Here is a 19,486-nt window from a genome sequence, read left to right as displayed (position 1 = left end):
CAGAATCCTGTGAAATTAATAAACGATGCAGTAAAGTGATAGAGTGGAGGCAAAGCGACTAGTTGCCACCCTTTGGGAGCAAGCATGCTTCATGCTACATAAAACCAAACTCTTCACTCAAGTCATCGAATCCTTATTCGTCGTCTTCTTTGCTACATGCCCCACAATTCACAAATGCAAATTATGAGATAATAACATTGAATTCATATGCAAATTTTGAAACCAAACTTTGCAATAGTTTTCCTCCAGATACTTTTTGTTGATTAATTTTGTTTGGAATTAAGGACTGATAAAAGAGGGGAGAGAGTGTGAAAAGAATTGAAGCCTCTGTGGTTACAAGGGGCGGAGAGGGTAGCGTAAGATTTTAGAATAAGTTCGAACTTCAGTTTCCTTCATGTACTTTTTGAGGAGTGAAATTTTGATTACTTAATTTGTTTCCTGATTTTCAATCACTTATTTTGTTTCCTTGCATACTTATGTTTACTTTTGCTTTTGAGTTGAATTAATCAAAGAAGAATCAAGTGAAATAAATAAATAGGAGTGCGCAGACTACATAAGGAAGAAAAAAAATGAGAAAATCATTTTCCTAATTTTTTCTAGCCGCCAGATAATGAAAATGGATTAAACAACATTTTATTTTGTTAGTCAATTTTAGATTTTGAAAAGACGATACTTTAAGCTACATTAAGTTTTGATCTTATACTTGAAAAATGATTGTTTTCTTTCATGTGTGAACCTACTTATTCCCCCATTTATGATTAACACGTCATCACTGTGAGGACGTCATATAAAGTATTAATATGTACATTTTTCAACATCTTATTGAGATTTATGATTTTTAAATAGATGAAGCATGCAATTTATCATTCTTCCCTGTACTCCGCTCTCTCTCTCTCTCTCTCACAATCAATGTAAGATATGTCAGATATTGTGTTGGTTAGTGGCTTAGTGGGTTGTGAAACTTAAGGCACCATTGACTATCTGGGCAGCAAGCTCTTGTTTATTTCAAAATATAACCAAAGATCCGATGAAGTGGATGATGAATATTTTATCCACTAAAGCATCACACTACATTGGGTGGTTTCTGCCACATTGCCTTTACCCTTATCACAGTCACATTGATGTGCCGGAATATTGAGGTTGCAATTGCATAATTTGCATGAATATTAATCTGCAATTGAATCATGGAAAGGGAATCAGGTGTCTGTCTTTCAATGAACCCAGGGTTGGATTTCAGAATTCATGAGGTTGCTCAAAGCAGTTTGAAGCATGCCCATCGCCTCTTTGGTTCCATCTCTGAGAAAAAGCATAAGAGAAGTGCTCAAGAAGTAAGCCTGGTTGCTCAAGATGCAGTAAACGAATTCCGCAAACTGCTTACTCTCCTTGATGGATCAATCTTATCAAATCAGAAGAGGATCAGAAGGGGTCCACTGCCCGAATCCCGTGGCATAAACCAGGTTGAACTGTTGGAATCCCATCAGCCTAGCTCAGGGTTTAGACAGTTGTTTAGTAATACTCATCAGAGTGATCATGCAGCTGCAAATGTGTTCCGAAGTAATGGCTTTAGCATGGTTAGAGAGCGAAAACCGAGCCTGGCATTGCAGCAAGGCCACTGTGAAACCAGTGTGGTTCTTCCTAATAATTTGATCATGGGTTTGAACCAATTCTCACAGAAGCCTAGCACTTCTTTGATTAGTATGGACGGAAGTAGCATCAACACCCAGACGCGGATGATTCACTATTCTTCGTCTGAACTCTTTGCTTCTCAAGATAGCGGCTCTATGTTTTCTTCTAAAAAGAAGTGTGAAGAAGCCAGTACAAGATGTTTAGCCTCTACCGGTGGATGTCATTGCTCAAAGAGAAGGTATTTCAGTCCCAATTAAAATACAATCCTATACGTGGCTGCTTTTTGTTGTTTGTTACACAATTTTTTAATTGGTTTTTTTTGTTTGCTTTTTTCTTGTTGCTTGCTAAAGGTTTTTAATCTCTTATGTTTGTTCGTCTCCTCACAGGAAACTGAGAATAAAGAGAAGAATACGAGTTCCGGCCGTAAGCAATAAGCTAGCTGATATACCTCCTGATGACTATTCTTGGAGGAAGTATGGCCAGAAGCCTATCAAAGGGTCTCCATATCCTAGGTATTTCTATGTTATTATTTTCATTTCCATATAGATTTCGAAAAGTCTTCTAAATTGCATACAAGTTAACCACTAAGCATTAAGCTGCACCGGTTTCCAATCTCAGTATTCAGATTATTTGATGTGTATATATTTGTTTAATTCTATCATGCATACGCTTCTATCATGTATGCGTGCATATGTTGTCATTGTCCTGCTAGTAAAGCATAGATTCGATGTTTTATCACCAACTAAGTACAAAATCTGAATGTTATGCTTAACCATTGCCAAGGGTTTAGCTGATATGTCTGTTCAATCGTGCTTTTGGTTTCAAAGGAGTTATTACAAATGCAGCTGTGTGCGAGGATGTCCTGCACGAAAGCATGTCGAACGATGCTTGGAGGATCCTAACATGTTGGTTGTTACATACGAAGGCAATCATCAACACCCAAGGTTTACATTTCAAGCACCCTCTGTTGCGATTTAAGTTCACCAAATGAATCAAAATAGGCCGACATTTCACAGCTTGACCTGGTTTTACATTGTAAGCTTCTCTTCTGCTCAAATCCTGAAACTGTTAAAAGTGTAACTTTGAGGTGTGATCTACTCCTCCGTCCCGATTTGTCTTTAATAATGTTTTCACTCAGATTAGATCATTGTACATATTTACATGTGAAAAGTTGTATTTGAATTACATCCCTTATGGTCTTATGGTTGGGAAGAAACCAGTTAATAATGCACCAGATTCTCAGTTTTATGACGCCACAATTTGGTCAGTGAAAATTGCCCATGTGTGAGATGGCAAGCTGAAAATAAAGCAAAAACAAGCAGGCTAGCTTTGTTGAGAGATTGAATGACAATGTAGTGCAAGTGCGGGATATGCAATGGCCCTTCCTCATTGCAAACCCTAAATGACCCAAGTGGGCTCTCAACTTATGTCTAATTAGATGGGCTCAAATTTAAAGACCACAATGTGTGGCTGGTCGTGACCAATTCTAAGGACAAGTAGGATGCTTTTATAATTTAGTAAAACTAATGAAAATAACTTTAATTTTTTACATTTTAATAAAAAATTATTCACTAACTTTATTTAATAATAAGAACAAAAAAATAAAAAATAAAAAAAATAAAAACATAAAAAACCTAACTTGCGCCGGACGCGTCACCCCCTCCCCCTTTTCCACTTTCCACCTTTTTCTCTCATTGTCAACTACATTAATAGATTTTTTTTTTTTTTTTTTTTTTTTTTTTTTTTTTTTTTTTTTTTTTTTTTTGGTGTGCTTAGAATAAGAAAAATACTTCAAATTAAATTACATTCCCTAGTTTTATTTTTGTGGTGTTGTTTTCCAATAGTAGTCTTCATGATGACGAATTTTTTTTCAATGTGCTCGGAACACGAAGTGTTACACCATGTGTCTTTATATAAGTTATGAGATTCTTATGTTAAAAAATTAATAACATAAAAAATAAAATTTTTCTCCACTTACATATTAATACGTGGTATACCATTTTGTGTTACGGGCACAAGGAAAATTTTCTCCAAGATGATACCCAAGCTCAAGAAATTGGATGGAGAGCTACATTTATTATTGTAGGTATGTAAAAAATGTGAGGAAATTTTAATTTGGTAATTGAAAACAGCTTTTTAAATATAATTACTGAGAACATAATCTTCGCAAGGTTTTGATCTAAAGGGTCACTTCTGGGTTTATCGTTTTCAACGCAATGAGTGCTTTTACAGGACCAAACATGGTCTAAGTTTCAAACCTTATGAAACTGAACCAAGAATTCAACACTATTTAAAAAATTTGATCAATAAGTAGACACTATTCATGAAACTAAACCAATAAGTAGAGAATATTTATGAAACTGGATCAATAAGTTGATACTATTTATGAAATGAAAACAAGAATTATGCATTATTTCCAAAACTAAACCGATAGGTAGAAATTATTTATGAAACTGGAGTAAGAACTAGACAATATTTATAAAAACCTGACCATGAGCTAGACACTATTTATAAAAGTGGACTAATAACTAGACACTATTTATAAAAGTGGACTAATAACTAGACACTATTTATAAAACCAGACTAAGAAAGAGACACTATTTATGAAACTTGACCCAATAACTAGGCACTATTTATGAAATATGACCAAGAACTAGACACTATTTATGAAAGTGGACAAAAAACTAGGCACAATTTATGAAATTTGACCAATAAATACTATAATATTGTTCAGTTTTATAAATAGTGTTTAGTTTTATAAACAGTGAACAGGTCCCATGCGTAAGTTTTTTTATTTTATTTTTTATAATTGTGTCCTTTTCATTAAAATTTAATTTTTTTTTTCATTTAACAAAGTTATAGCATGGTTTTTGGTTAAAATAAATTTAGGGCAAGCCCTTTTATGAAAGTTCCCTTATAATTTTGATCAAAATAGTTTTCGTACAACTATTTTCTTCTATATATTTGTGTTTATATTTATTTCTGGAGTACAATGTGGAAGAATGAAACTCAAAGAACTGAGGAGGACTGTAGAAGCGGTGGAGCACGTGGTTTACTCCGATGCATAGCAAAGAACCTTAACATGATTTAACATGCCGTGAATCCTCTTAAAAGATGTTTGATATAGTATCAGCATCTTGTTTACAAGTGTTCCTGAGTTTGATCTTCATTCCCCACATCTTTATTGATTTACAAAGCTCTTGGTGAGGCTTCACTTACATGTTTGACTCGCTCTTCTACAATATGGGCGTTTAAGCTTTCTGAGACTGGTTTCTAAGAAAAAAAAAAGAGACTGGTGATTCCCTAGCATGCCCTACCAAGTAATTAGATTTAACTAATATTTTACATTATATTATAATTATGTGCCTGGCTCTCAAGCTTCGGCTCAATTTGATACGGCTAATTTCCCTCACATATCTTTTGCAAACAAATCCTAAAGACCCACCAATTTGTCTGAAGTGGTTTCTAGCCAGAAGATCTCACAGGCTCGAGATATGTAAATAACATTCTGTCTGAGGCATAAGACAAACCATCATTAATTCAAGCACACCTAACACCGTGTATTGGCCTTCTTTTTTTTTTTTTTTTTTTTTGAACAAATGATATTATCTACGTTAAAAAGAAAGGGTAGACTTGGTCTCACAATAAGCTAGCAATGATGTGGTTCAAATTTGCCTTAACAAATTCTAATTCCAATACACACAAGCTTTTAGTTCCCTTTACTACTTATTTGGAAATATAAATGGACAGGTTCCTCCTCTTAACAAACCTTCAATGTATATTAGAACTTTCACTAAAAGACACTACATAGTCAATAATAGTGTCCCATTTTTCTCTAAAAGAGATATCGGAGCATGTGGGAATCAAAATTCTCCTCTTGTATCGTTAAACTATCTCATTTTGTTTCATTATGTATCACATCACTTCAGCTTATTCTTGAGATCTTAGGTAAAGAGTGAATATGTTTAACCACCTAAGTTATAAGTTATTTTAGTGTCTCTTTAGTGTCCATTAAGTTCATCTTTATTGTCTGTTTTAGAGGAAAAAAAATTGTTTTTCATTGAACATTTATAAGAAGTTCTACATAAGTAAATTTCCCTTACTCATTTTGACTTTTCATATATCTAATTATGGTTTTTTTTCCCTACAAGTTGCATTTGATTACACTTTCTCGACATTGGATACTCCTTTCTGAAGGATGTATGATTTTGATGTTTTATTTTAATAGTGTACATTCTTTTAGAAATGGATAAATGCTAGAAAAATCAAAATTTTAAATCAAATTATGTGTCACAAATAATAAATAAGTACGTTAATCGATATTTAATTAATAATCCAATCATCTACAACCACATCATTTGGTTTGTCAATTTGGTTTAAAAAAAAATTTAATCTCCCTAACATTACTCGAAATATATATCATAGATTGAATCATTAAGGTCCTTTAGGAAATATGATGTTTTATTTATTTATTTTCATCAAAAGTCTGCTAGCTCGAACGCTTATTGAATGATGGGTGTAGATTGATGCATATGCATGAATGAGTGATGGCTGATGAGTGCCAGCAGTAGAAGGTGTTATATAAAGTTGGGCACCATCCTATGTTATCCATTCTCAACCATTAGTTATGCTTAATCTGCTGAAGTGGGAGGGCCAATATCATAATAATAAGCATAAGCCGCATGAAAATCCATCCAATTATGGTTGATGTAGAAAACAAGTTTGAAGGTTATTGCAGTCAATCGTTTTGCTTGATTTGTCCCTTTGAAACTGCATCTGCATGCTTCCTTTTCTTCTCGAATATTATCATCAAAAGCAGAATTTATGATTACTTAGTCTTGGATAAATGTATAGATAGTTGAAACTCACATCACAAGGAATGATTCCACTTTGGGAAAAAGTGAGTAACTTGGAGAGATTGATTGATGTCGACATAAGTTGAGGATTTTATATTTTCCATGTGATTCGACAAGCAAGTCCTCAATTTAGGTCTTCTCTAGAATGTTACCGATTCGACGGCGTTCTAATGAGAGCAAAATGGAAGATGTGTAAACATTGTCGAGAAGTTACTGACAATTTGATTATCATATCCAACTCTTGGACTTGGACACACATAGAATTTGGGATAACCAAATTCACCAGGAGAAAATACTCTTACTAAATGTTACTAAAACATGAACCATTAAAAGATAGGTCAATAATGTATATAAACTTGAACAATATGTCATAAACATAATATATATATCATCCACGAGAGGATTAATTTGGTAAAATCTATGTCTAAAAGGAAAATTTCCTCCTTTGTATTAAACAGGCAAACACTTGTGCATGTACACATTTAACAAGCTAAAAGTGGCTTAAGGATCAACTTTGTTGTTATAAAATTGCCTTTGTTAGGTAACTCGTGTATACAACTTACAAGTACTCCTATATTAATTTGTTTAGTGAATATGATAAATTGTTGTATGAGTAAATCGACCAATCATCTAGTAAAACTGTACAAGTTAGCAACTTTCTAAAAACAATCATTTTTCAATAGACGTGAAAGGGGTCCTTGTGTTCAATCTTCCATAATTTTGGTAGAAAATTTTGTCCTCATAAAAAGTGAATAGTATGTCCCTCAAATCTTTTTGGCCAAAAAGGAAGTACATTTGTCACCATACTTATCTCTTTTTAGCCAATCCGCTTCCTTTCTCCTCGCCATCATAGATAAGAGGACATATACATAATATAAGATATATAATATAGCTAGGTCACAAGTCCTATGAAACTGATGGACTTCCACCAGAACCATTGAATTACGAAGAAAAAGACAGACCTGCGAGAGATACGTCTTATATGTGCAACTTGGTTGTCGAAAGTCTGTCGAAAGTTTTTATCGGAAATTTCTACGTCGCATTATGACATGTCTGTTCTCGTTGATCTTTTTGGTGCATGTTAATCTTTAAGTTTTGCCGAAACAACCTCATTTTGGAGCTCAAGGCTTAAGCATATTGGAACCCTAATTCCAATTATTATTAATTTGATCCACATATCAGGTGCAATTTGGATTTCGCACACTCATTGGATTCTTGATAAGAGCTCTGCATTTCTAATCCTCAGGGCCACTAACGTTATTGTTGATAACAGTTGTATAAAGATGAACTTGAAGAACCAGAAAATGAATGAACTGAGAGAAAAGAAAGAGCAGAGAAGAAAGACTGCAAACACAATGCTTTTGATTACTATTAATCTAAATGAATTACACATAGATACAAGCTTTATATAGCTCTCACGAGCATTCTTCTGTCTTAAGCTATAGCTAACAATCTTAACAGACTCTAACAACTACTAACAGTCTTAAGTTTCTCTAACAAACTTTAGCTGAGGTGGCACTCTTCCGCTGATGTGGCATTTAGCTGATATGGTTTTATTATCTTCAACATCCCCCCTCAATCTCAACTGGGTCTTCCAAGTTGAAGATTGTAATAGTGTCTAACCAAAGCTGGATTGTGAAGTGCTTTAGTCAATACATCTGCAGTTTATTCATCTGTTGGAATATACACCACTTCCAAATTTGTCTTCTAAACTCTCTCCCTTACATAATGGTAGTTTGTGTCTAAGTGCTTTATTCTTGAATGAAATACAGGATTTGCACTTAATGCAATTGCAACATATTTGAATCACTAGAGGATTAGACAAGGCAACAACTAAATCTTTCAAAATATTTCTCACCCAAGTAATGTCAGATGCAGTATGTCATAGAGCTTTGTATTCAGCTTCAGTTGAACTTCTAGACATTGAGCTTTGCTTTTTTGATTGCCAAGAGATTGGATCCCAAAAACACCACATAACCAGTCACTGATCTTTTAGTATTAAGATCAACAACCCAATCTAAGTCTAAAAAATGCAGTAAACTGAACTAATGTGTCTGCAGAATATGTAATCCCATGGTGAATTGTACCTTAGAGATATCTAAGAATCTTTTTGACAGCTCCATAATGCAATTCAGTGGGTGCAATCATGAATTGGCATACTGAATTTACCGCAAAAGCATTGTAGGGCCTAGTGAAGTCAAATACTGCAATGAACTAACCAAACTTTTGTATACTATTAAATATGTCAATAAGGTACCTTCTGCATCAAGTAACTAATATAGGGTTTACAATGTATGAATCCATTCCTGCTTTGTGAATCAAGCCTTAAATGTATTTAGACTGATTTACTAACATATCACCATTTGACTTATAATTGATCTGTAATCCTAGGAAATAGGTCAGCTTACCCATATTCTTGAGTTCAAACAGTTCAGAGAGTTCTCGAATAACCAATTGTACTTTTGATGAGTTAGAACCAGTAATGGTGATATCATCCACATATAGTAACAGAATAACCATATTTGAACCATCCTTCTTCACAAATAAACGTGTATAAGAAGAAGCAATGAAATTCAAAGTTGCTAGGTAACTTTGTAAACTTTGAGATCCATGCTCTTTGGGCCTGCTTTAAACCATATAATGACTTGATCAATTTGCATAGATATGTGGGATAAGTAGCATCAACAAAGCCTTGAGGTTGTTTCATATACATCTCTTCATGTAAATCACCATGCAGGAGGCATTTTTAAGGTCTAATTACCTAAGATCCTAGTGATTAACAACAATCAAGGCTTATATCATCCTAACTATTGTACGTCATACCACAAGACTAAAAGTATCCAAATAATCAATACCATGCTCCTAAGAAAAACCTTAAGCCACTAGTTTGGCTTTTTATCATAATACACCGCATTTGAGTTGTTTTTAACCTTGTATACTCATTTACTTCTAACCATGGCTCTATCATCTGGAGGTGGCACTAAAATCCATGTTGCTTGAGCCTTAAGTGAATTATATTCCTCTTGCATTGCCATTTTTCAATATGACATAATAGCTGCCTTTTGATGCGTGATTTATACGCACACAAATTAAACCCTCTTTTTGACAATTGTAGTATAAGTATAAGTAGGGATCGTTCTGGACCGGGGATTAGGAGGGATTGCAAATCTCTTGGAAACTGACTCAAAAACGTAAAATAAAGTTTAAAACACTAAACTAGACTCAAAGAATGCAAAATTAAAGTTTAAAACACTAAGACAAACCAAAAACTCAAAATGCTTTAAAAACACAAACTAAATTGAATTCTAACTAAAATGAACATTAAAGCAAAAGGGGGATTGAGGTTTTACGAAAATTGAAATAACGAAACAAGTTAATAAACTAGACAGAATGTAAATATGAAATTTATGGATGAATGCTAGCTAAGGGGTTCATCTCCATACATGTTACACTTGCATACAAGATTGATTCTCAGTTGGTCTTTCGATAAATTATGAAACTCAACGCCCCGGGTTAATTAGGTCCGCTTAAATTAACCGTCAAGTTTACTTAATGAATTGGATGGGTTAGCGCAACGCAATTCACAACATTCTCCAAAAGTCCTTTACGTGAACAGCACAATAAAGATACAGTCAAAGATCATTAAGCATCATGAAAAACTATAAGTGTTGACGAGGCATTCGTTACTATGATGAGCATGAAACTCGTGCCAAGAATTCATTTAACGCGATTGTTTATAAGCAACCTCCACTACTTGTGAATATAAGTTCATAACGATTAGGTGAAACTCACTTATATTCTAGCGTCATATTCATGCATGAAAATTAAGCGCGCATTCTTAATAAACATACATAAATAAGTTATCAATCAAACGGTTAAACAAATTGAATCAACAACTTATGAAATTCCAACGAAAGTTAATCAATTCATATTGCAAATATAAACATAGTTTCGAATCACCCCCTAGCTAAAGGGGGATTAGTTCCTCATAACTTTGAAATCAAAGAAACACCTAAACATTCCAACAACTCAAACTTGAATTGTATGAACGTTTAGGCACTCTTCTCTTCCATTCCTCATACGTACAAAACAAAGAGAATTGAATTTAAACTTTGAAATCAAAGAAACACCTAAACATTCCAACAACTCACACTTGAATTGTATGAACGTTTAGGCCCTCTTATCTTCCTCGTTGTTGTAGCACAAGGTCTAAGGTGAGGTTTGGGGGATTATGGAAATGGATGAGGAGTGGTGTTTGGATTATAAGGGAATGGGAGCTCACGACACAAAGGAAGAATGGATGTGTTTGTGGTGTGTTGTGTATGAAAATGAGATGTGTTTGAATGAATGAATGCAAGGGTTTTTATAGGGAGAGAAAGGGGTGAATGTGCATGTGAGTGAGATGTGTAGGTGCTGAAAATGCATGTGAATGCATGCTGGAAATGGGAATGAAGGCCACGGCAAAGGAGGAATGTTGTGGTGCAATGATGATGTTTTGTGGCTGAATTGGTGGTGGAATTATGATGGGAATGCTAGATTGGAAAGCATGTGTTTGCTGAAATTGGATTAAAGAATGGGAATGCTAGGTTGGAGAAATGATTATGGATGCATTTGTTGAATGATTTGTGGTGCAATGATGAAGAGAAGTTGCTGAAAATCTAAGGGGAAGGCACGGCAAAGAAGGATTTCAGGATGCATGTGTGTGTAGGCCACGACATTGATGTTGTTTGTGTGAATGATGGTAGCTAGGGTGGATGAATGATTAGGGTCTTGTAAGGATGCTAATAAATAATGCATGTAGGGTTAGGAAATAAAATCATAACTTAAAGGGGGATGATTAAAGGGTGTGAATGGGAGTGACACTAGGTTGGTTATGCATGTGGAATGTGGCTGAATTGTTGGTGAAATGATGAATGGGAAAGCTGGAATTTCAAGGGAACTCACGGAAAAGGTAAGTGTTTTGGTGATGGGTGCATGTGTTGATGGTTTTGCATGTGAATTAAAACTAGAGTGATGATGATGAATGCATGTGTAAAGGAAGTGGATTTTCTGCAAATGCAAGACTACTTATACATGGCTGAAATGATGAAGAATAAAGGGTGCAAGTGTGAATGATTGAATGTGCATGTGGGTTGGAAATGTGGCTGCAATGATGAAGTGTAATGGCTGAAAATGGGATGGATTTGCAAGGGCCACGACATGGGTAAGATTGTGTTCATGTGGCTGAAATTGGTGTGTAATTGGGCTAGGGTTTAAGTGCATGAAATGGACCCAAATTGCTTCCCCTTGCATGGCAAGGAATGGTGTTTGTGTTAAGCCCATGGCAAGGTGTTATGTAATTGGGTTAGGGCCATTGTTTTGTGTCCTCAAGTGCATACAAGGCCTTCAATTTCATCCAACACTTGGGCTCCAAGCATAAGCTATCCATCCTTAGCCCAATAGTGCTCCAAAACACTCCACAATGCATCCTTTCGTCAAACAAGTCTTATTATCCTGAAAACACACAAAAGAAGCATAAAGGACTAAACTAACTAAAGAAACATAACGTAAATGTACGAGAACAAGCCATTTAAGTCGCATGAATATGCTCCTATCAAATACCCCCACACTTAGTTTTTGCTAGTCCTCGAGCAAAACAGAAAAACAAAACAAAACGAAACGAAACAAAATAAACCAAAGACAGTCTTAAACCTTCCAACGTTGCCTCAGGGATTTCCAATGCTCATGACAAGTTAAAAATCATTATTCCCACAGATTTTAGCCATCTTTACACTTAAGTACATTCTTAATCATAGTCACCATATACTAGTTCACAATTAAGCATTTAAAACCATGTTTTGAATGTAGTAACATGCCTTAGAGAATTTGCTCAATTCCTTACAAGATATGCACTTAGTTTTCACACAGATTTTCTGACTACACACCCTAATCTAGTTATATGTGCGAAGATTGATGTAAGCATAAAAACGAACACTCACATATATGTATCATAAAGAGAGCAATTTCTGGAGTTAATAAGCATGTTTAGGTATGATCTCATGAATGGAATGCTACTACTTAGATGCAAGAACCAGTGACACCATATGCTCATATCAATTCCAAACTCCACATTATTGAACACCTAAAGATCAAGATAGAAGTCAAAGGGGTGTAACGGGGCTAGGGTATTGGCTAACAATGAAAGGTGAAGGATAAACAAACATTCTTAAAGCAATAGTGAATAAAGTATTGAATTAGGCACTTAGAATTCCCTTTAGAACGCAAAAATCAACTTTGAACACCCAAGGGAAAGTCACACAAAACTTAGGGCCATATTCAACTTTTTGGACCCTTTCTTCAACCATCAACGCTCGTGAGTTCATTCTTACTTATTTTCACTCCTTTTTTTTCTTTTTCTTTTCTTCTTCTTTTTCTTGTGAATCTCGAAACATACATATAAACGTAAGAACAAACTTTTACTCCCCCACACTCATTTTCTTGCATAATGTAACTCAAAAGGAATTCATTTAAGTCATGCTCACTATACTTTAAGAACAAGGGTATAGGAAAGTCCTACTCTAGGCTAGGTAAGGATAATGTGGGTTAACAAAGAATAAAGGCTAAACGAGGCTCAACGGGGTTAAAACTTACAACAAATACGAAATATGGGAAGTAAGGCTATTTGGTTATGGTGGCAACTACACAACTTCATCTTGATATATGTTATGCAATTCAATGTCATGCTTTGAATGAAACGGATATAAGTTCTAGCATTTAGTTCTATCATGATACAATTGCATTCTAAGTAGCAACCAACCAAGGAATAATGAGATCATGCAACAACTTTAGAAAACAAAGAATCACAGATTATAACTCTCCAAAGAAAGTAATGGCTCGAGTCTCACAGGGATGTAGCGTTATTATGAGTTCCTTCCTTCAAGCATGTTACAAAAACGAATTTTTCTTTTATGATTGCATGTGAAGTCATACATTATAACCATAACCAAGCATATACCAAGAGTAAATCAAACTTTTCTCTATGTTAATAACTCTTTTTAACAGTCATGCAATTACAAACCAAATCCTTATCATTGTGTTGGAAGGTACCCTAAGACACAAACACACAAAAACGACTCAAAACACTCTTTTTAGGCTTTTCAAAAAATGTTTTTCAAATTTTTATGTGATTTTCGGAGTTATAAAACAAAACACGCAAAAACAGTTTAAAAACACCTTAAAACAGCAAGGAACAACACTTGAAGTTATGGGTGATAAAATCCCACGAATTTGCATTAACAACAGTAGTTACCCCCCCCCCCCCCCCCCCCCACACTTAAATCAAACATTGTCCTCAATGTTTTAAGCATAGATTCACACAAAACATAAGTAAACACACAAACAACAACTAAACATACTAAACATGGCAGAATGTAATTAACAAAGAGAAGAGTTTAGGGATGCAAATCTGGTTATGGAGTGTAAATTCCCTCTTCTCCTTGGTGATTGCATTGAAGCTTTGATCTTGGTGATTCCACAGGCTTACTCTTGAACTGGTTTCCGCCCATCGTTGATTTTCCTTTGTGCTACCCTTGAACTGAGCAGCAGGATTTCTTTTGGTCTCCCCCGAAGGTCTGAGCTTCCTCCTTTTATCTCTGTTTCTTTGTTCAATCTTTGCAGAAGTGGTCCCTTCTCTGGAAGTGTATCAACCGTTGAAGATGACTACTCGAGAGCAACGCTAGGTAAGCAATCAGGAATAGATTCCAGGCAGTCGGCTCCAGATCGGAAGACTGGCTCCAAGTGCCGGCTGATTGCTTCTTTTACTTTGCCATGCAAGTAAGAACAAGGACAAAGAAAAAGACAGGGAAAGAGCATGATATGAGATACTTTTGCTTTTGACCTTGATGATATGAGATACCTTTGCTTTTGAAGAAGCGGTAAATGAATCAGCACATGTATTTGTTGTGCTGTTTCCTCCTGGGTCATCTGTACTCCAGGCATCTGGTATCATCTTTGGGGAAGAAGAAAGAATTGAGTATTTCGAAAGGCTTTGCTGGGAGTGCGCCCTCAGAGGTGAGGGAGAGTTGGGCATTTTCTTCAGGTTTGCCCTGCCATAAAAGACGAAGGTCGACATATATAGAGATAATATCAAGTGGTGGTACTTTTTACCGTTGTCGACAAACGTTTTGATCCCGCAAATCCGGCTTTTTGAAATAGTGGCGCCTCTTCGATCTTTGAATACGCCTCTTCGATTTCTGAGCAGGCGCCCCTTCGATTTCTGAACGACGCCCCTTCGCTTTCTGAACGACACGTGGTAGTGCAGATGCGGCTCCTTTTGACAAAGCTGCACGCGTCTTCTGAAAAGCAGAGAAAGCGTCGCCGAACTTTGCGCTTGTCGGCTAAAGATGTGTAGTTGTGATGATGGCCTCCACGTGTTTTCAGCTTTGTCAGAAATCTTTTGACAAAGTTGAACGCGTTTTCTGAAAAGCCGAGGGAGCGTCGCCTAACTTACACCGGAAAATCCGGCTCTTTGAATCGGTGGACGCGTCGCCTTGGCTTTTTATAGAGCTATCGATCACCGCCAACATACACACTCTGAAGATCTCCCATTCTTGAAAATCGTCTCCGGCCCTTCGAAATTTAACTCCATCCACCCATTTTCTTTGAACACTTTTGAAAAAAATGGCAAACTCATCGAACCTTAGCTTAGATTTGAGTCTCAGCAGCGATCCGGTTGCGCCCCGTCAAGGTAATGTATGGCGCCCTTCTTTTTTATCTTCTAACGGTCCTCTTTCAGGTGAAGACTCTGTGATGCAGGATGCCACAACAGCTACAATAGTAGCTAGGAACCTCCTCACTCCAAAAGATAGTAGGCTGCTGTCAGGACGGTCCGATGAGTTGGCCGTTCAAGAGTCCCTCGCACTTAGTGTTCAGTGTGCGAGCTCTGTGTCCAACATGGGCCAACGCCTGCTTGTTCGGTCCCGCCAAGTGGAATCGTTGATGGCAGAGGTGGAAAGTCTTAAGCAGGAAATCAAACAGCTTAAGTACGAGAATAGAAGTTTGCATGTGCTTGCAAATAACTATTCGGCGGGCATGAAGAGGAAGCTTGATGAGCTCTAAGAATCTGAGGGTCGAATTCACAATGACCGTCAAAGGCTTGCGTCTTATCTCCAGAGGCACCTTTTTCCTGGGTCATCCAGCGTTTGGCCAAGTATTGAGGCCTGGAATGCTCTAGCTCCGATGCCTTCCGCTTCTATGCCTCCTGCTTCTATGCCTTCCGCTCCTATGCCTTCCGCTTCTATTCCTTCTGCTTCGACGCCTCGTAGTGGGGCTTCACGTAAACATCCTCTGTGAAGGCTCCATCTTTCTCCATGTTTAGTATCTTTTTTTTTTTTTTTTTTTTTTTTTTTAAATTTATTTTATTTATTTATTTATTTATTTTTTAACATAAATAAAATCAAACGGCATGGAATTGGTCCTTGAATGGAAGGTGATACTTGAAGTGAACCGGCATTGGTTTGAATTCTAGTGTAGGTGCCTGATTCAAAAAAAATAGCAAGTTAGTATAAAATCTAATGGAATTTGGAAAAAAAAACTTACTTGTTTTGTCCGACAAGAACTCAATGACAAACACCACTCCTTTGAAAGTTTCAGGGATATTGGACTTGGCCAGATTGCAAGTGATGGTTATGACTTGTCCAATGTCATCAAATTTAACTTCTTTGGATTTTTTGGTTTCAAGAACGTCCTCTTTGATGACTTCATGACATTCCCTACTTGTCACCTTTGGAAGGGCTTCCAAGATGTCTTTTTCACCTTCTTCTTCCTTGGAAGTCATGAATCTTGGAACGGGGTTAAAAATAATGAAATTTGGAACAACATCAGTCTCCCTCCGAGGGCACGGCTGCCAAACCAACATCAGTCTCTGCCCCGTCAATAGAAGCTGGGACAATGTCATTCTGTCTTCAACTATGAGCACACCACGTAGATCTTAGCAACCAACCCAATGCAGCAAATGCATTAGAGTCAACCGTTGATTCGGTAGTGGCCGCTTGAGTTCCATTGACACTATTCTGAAAATCCAGCCTAGCCCAGACTACTGGTCATTACTAATCCCTAGGTATTTGAAAATTAATAAATGGCACCTATACCTACTCACACTATGCCTAGCCCACCTAGGCACCTACTTAGACCCGCCTAGGTAGCTACTTTCCCTTAGACAAAATCTAAATTTCAGCTTGCATTTTAACTTTTTTCTAGTAAAATGTAAGAGACTTGTTTGTTGAATTCTTGGATGAGCACTCATTAAATGCTTGTTCTCCATGTTTTCAATTATGTTCTAATACTTTGTAATCTATATGTCATTTTATTTTGCAATTTATGTCTTTCAATACAATTATGTTTTTTTTTTTTTTAAGTATAAGAAGACACTTATTTATATATATAAAATAAATTTACTTAAATCTGCCTAGACTGCTTAGGATCCCACCTAGACCCCATTTAGCGGTCTAAGCCCTAGGCCTTAGCCAGCCTCCCGACGAAGGAAATTTTTGATTATGCCAGTTCATTTGAGCAACATTAACACATACAATTAACAATTAAAAAGCGGAATCATGCTTTTATGCACTCAAATCTAAACTTTACCCATGAAATCGAAGCCTAGTAGTTGTGAACCAAGATTCAAATTAAATAAGAGAGAATAGAGTTGAGATTTCTTATACCTTTGAAGATTCATCTTTGCATAACCAAATGCTAATCACCCAAGAGAGAGGAACTTCATTCCTTGCTTCTTTTCTCCATGGATTTCTTGGAGTTGGATGGATGAATGGAATCTCCAATTTCTCAAGAAAGGGAGCCTCTATATTTCCACACCAAGGATAAGCCTTGAAGAAGAGATGAATGACTAAGGGAGAAGAAGATGCTAGTGTTCTTCTTGAAGGAAAATTTGTGAAAAACAAGTTCATTTGAGCAACATCAACAACATGCAATTAACAATTAAAAGGCGGAATCATGTTTATATGCACTCAAAAACAAAACTTAACCCATGAACTTCAAAGCCTAGTAGATAGGTGAACCAAGACTCAACTCAAAACAAAGTGAGTTGAGAAATCAATACCTTTGTAGATTCCTCTTTGCATAAGCAAAGGCTAATCACCCAAAGAGAGGGCCTTCATTCCTTGCATCTTAGATCCATGGATTTGGATGGATGAAAAGGTTTCTCCAAGTTCCCAAAATTGAAAACCTCTAAGTCTCCACACCAAGGCATATTGTAGAAGAAATGAGTGACCTTGGAGGAGTTTGATTGCTAGATGATCCCTCCAAGGTGGCTGAAATTTTAGAGAGAAAGGAGAGCTTGTGTTCTCATCCTTTCCCCAAAAATTACCCTTAATGAATTTTGGCTATAAAGTCATACTTATTCCTTAATTCATTTGAGTGGCAAACTTGTAAATAAGTCCAAAACCATTCCTTCTTTAACATGGGATTTATTGGGCTGTTTGGGCCTTTGTGAATCATTATTCATTAAGTTGTCACACAACTTAAGTCAATGGACTTGACGTTCGAAGCCCATTGGGCCTTAAGGTCCAAAACTATCCCGTGGTCTTTTAACGAACTTATTCGTTTGATTAATAATCATATTAATTAATCCTTGCCATAAATAATTAAACCATTTAATTATTCTTACTCATCTCCGTTGAATCTTCAATCTCTACCTTACACGGTGTACGATCCATTAGGTTCTTTTTAGCGAGGCAGTGGGCGATTCAAACTCTTTCAAATCGATTGTGAATTGAAACTTACTTTCAATTCTCCCGTTAGTGATAATACACTTTTAGGGCTTCCACAAACCATGGTTGACGCCTAGCAGCATGTCATGGTTACCCAAGCTAATCAGAAGAGGTGGAGAACCTATTCAGTTTTAGGATTACAAATGCAATACGGTCTTTCTCTAATACAATACTCTTGACCACATTGTTTGGTTTGATAGTTTATTCATGTCTACTATCCAATGTGAGTCTTGTACTTATATGATTACCTTGAATGTGATTTGGAACACATTCCTAAATCTCATTCATACTCTGGCCAGAGATTCTAAATCATATCATAGAGTATTCTCCCTCAAACAGTTTGAAGGTTAGAGATCCCTTGTTGCGCATTCACTTGTCTCCATGGCTAAGTGGCTTAACCTCAACGATGCCGTGGACACCCTCTTGATGGAGTGACTTTGACATAATCAAAGATTAAGGACCTAACCACAAGACAACTGTGATGCCTCAGGTCAAAAGACTAATTTGCATTATCCCAACCATGAGTTCTCATGTGACATGAATATGAGAACTCTTCGTTGATCGTGTTCTGTGAACTCATTCTCTATTGAGCACCTACGTACTTGTCTTGATGTCACACACACCAATGACTCGAGACTAGTCACTCTCCCTGAGAGAAGACATAGCTGATGCGAGAATTATACGCACACAAATTAAACCCTCTTTTCGTCAAATTGTAGTATAAGTATAAGTAGGGATCGTTCTGGACCGGGGATTAGGAGGGATTGTTAACCACTTGGATTTGACTCAAAAACGTAAAATAACAATATGAAACACTATACTAGACTCAAGGAATGCAAAACTAAACTTTAAAACACTAAAACAAACCAAAAGACTCAAACATCACCCAAAACACTCAAAACTGCCTTAAAATCACTTTCTGGACGAAATTGGGAAATAAAATGAATCAAAACACTTAAAAGCACAAACTAAATTGATTTCTAACTAAATTGGACATTAAAGTAAAGGGGGGTTTAGATTTATACGAAAATTGAAATAACAAAACAAGTTAATAAACTAAACAGATTGTAAAACGAATTTGATGGAATGGAATGAATGGATGATAGAATGGCTAAGGGGTTCATCTCCATACATGTTATACTTGCATAATAAAATGATTTCCAATTGCATTTCAATAAACCATGAAACTCAACACCCCGGGTTAACCGTGATGCACTAATTAACCTTCAAATCTTCCTAACG

The 19,486-nt window shown here is 36.3% G+C and overlaps 1 protein-coding gene across 1 annotated transcript; it reads left to right on the top strand.

The window, feature by feature from the left end:
* The first annotated feature begins 889 nt into the window (after positions 1 to 889).
* Positions 890 to 3,005, top strand: LOC103932990 (probable WRKY transcription factor 21). Its single transcript, XM_009342642.3, has 3 exons — positions 890 to 1,864; positions 2,013 to 2,138; positions 2,454 to 3,005. The coding sequence occupies exons 1-3, from the start codon at positions 1,185 to 1,187 to the stop codon at positions 2,602 to 2,604; spliced, it is 957 nt and encodes a 318-aa protein (XP_009340917.2). The 5' UTR covers positions 890 to 1,184; the 3' UTR covers positions 2,605 to 3,005.
* The last annotated feature ends 16,481 nt before the right edge of the window (positions 3,006 to 19,486 follow it).

This window comes from the organism of the source record quoted next, unplaced genomic scaffold (genome assembly GCF_019419815.1).
Source record: "Pyrus x bretschneideri cultivar Hongxiangsu unplaced genomic scaffold, Pyrus_bretschneideri_v1 Contig34, whole genome shotgun sequence".
Classification (NCBI taxonomy): domain Eukaryota; kingdom Viridiplantae; phylum Streptophyta; class Magnoliopsida; order Rosales; family Rosaceae; genus Pyrus; species Pyrus x bretschneideri.
This window is presented reverse-complemented; position numbering and strand designations above follow the sequence as displayed.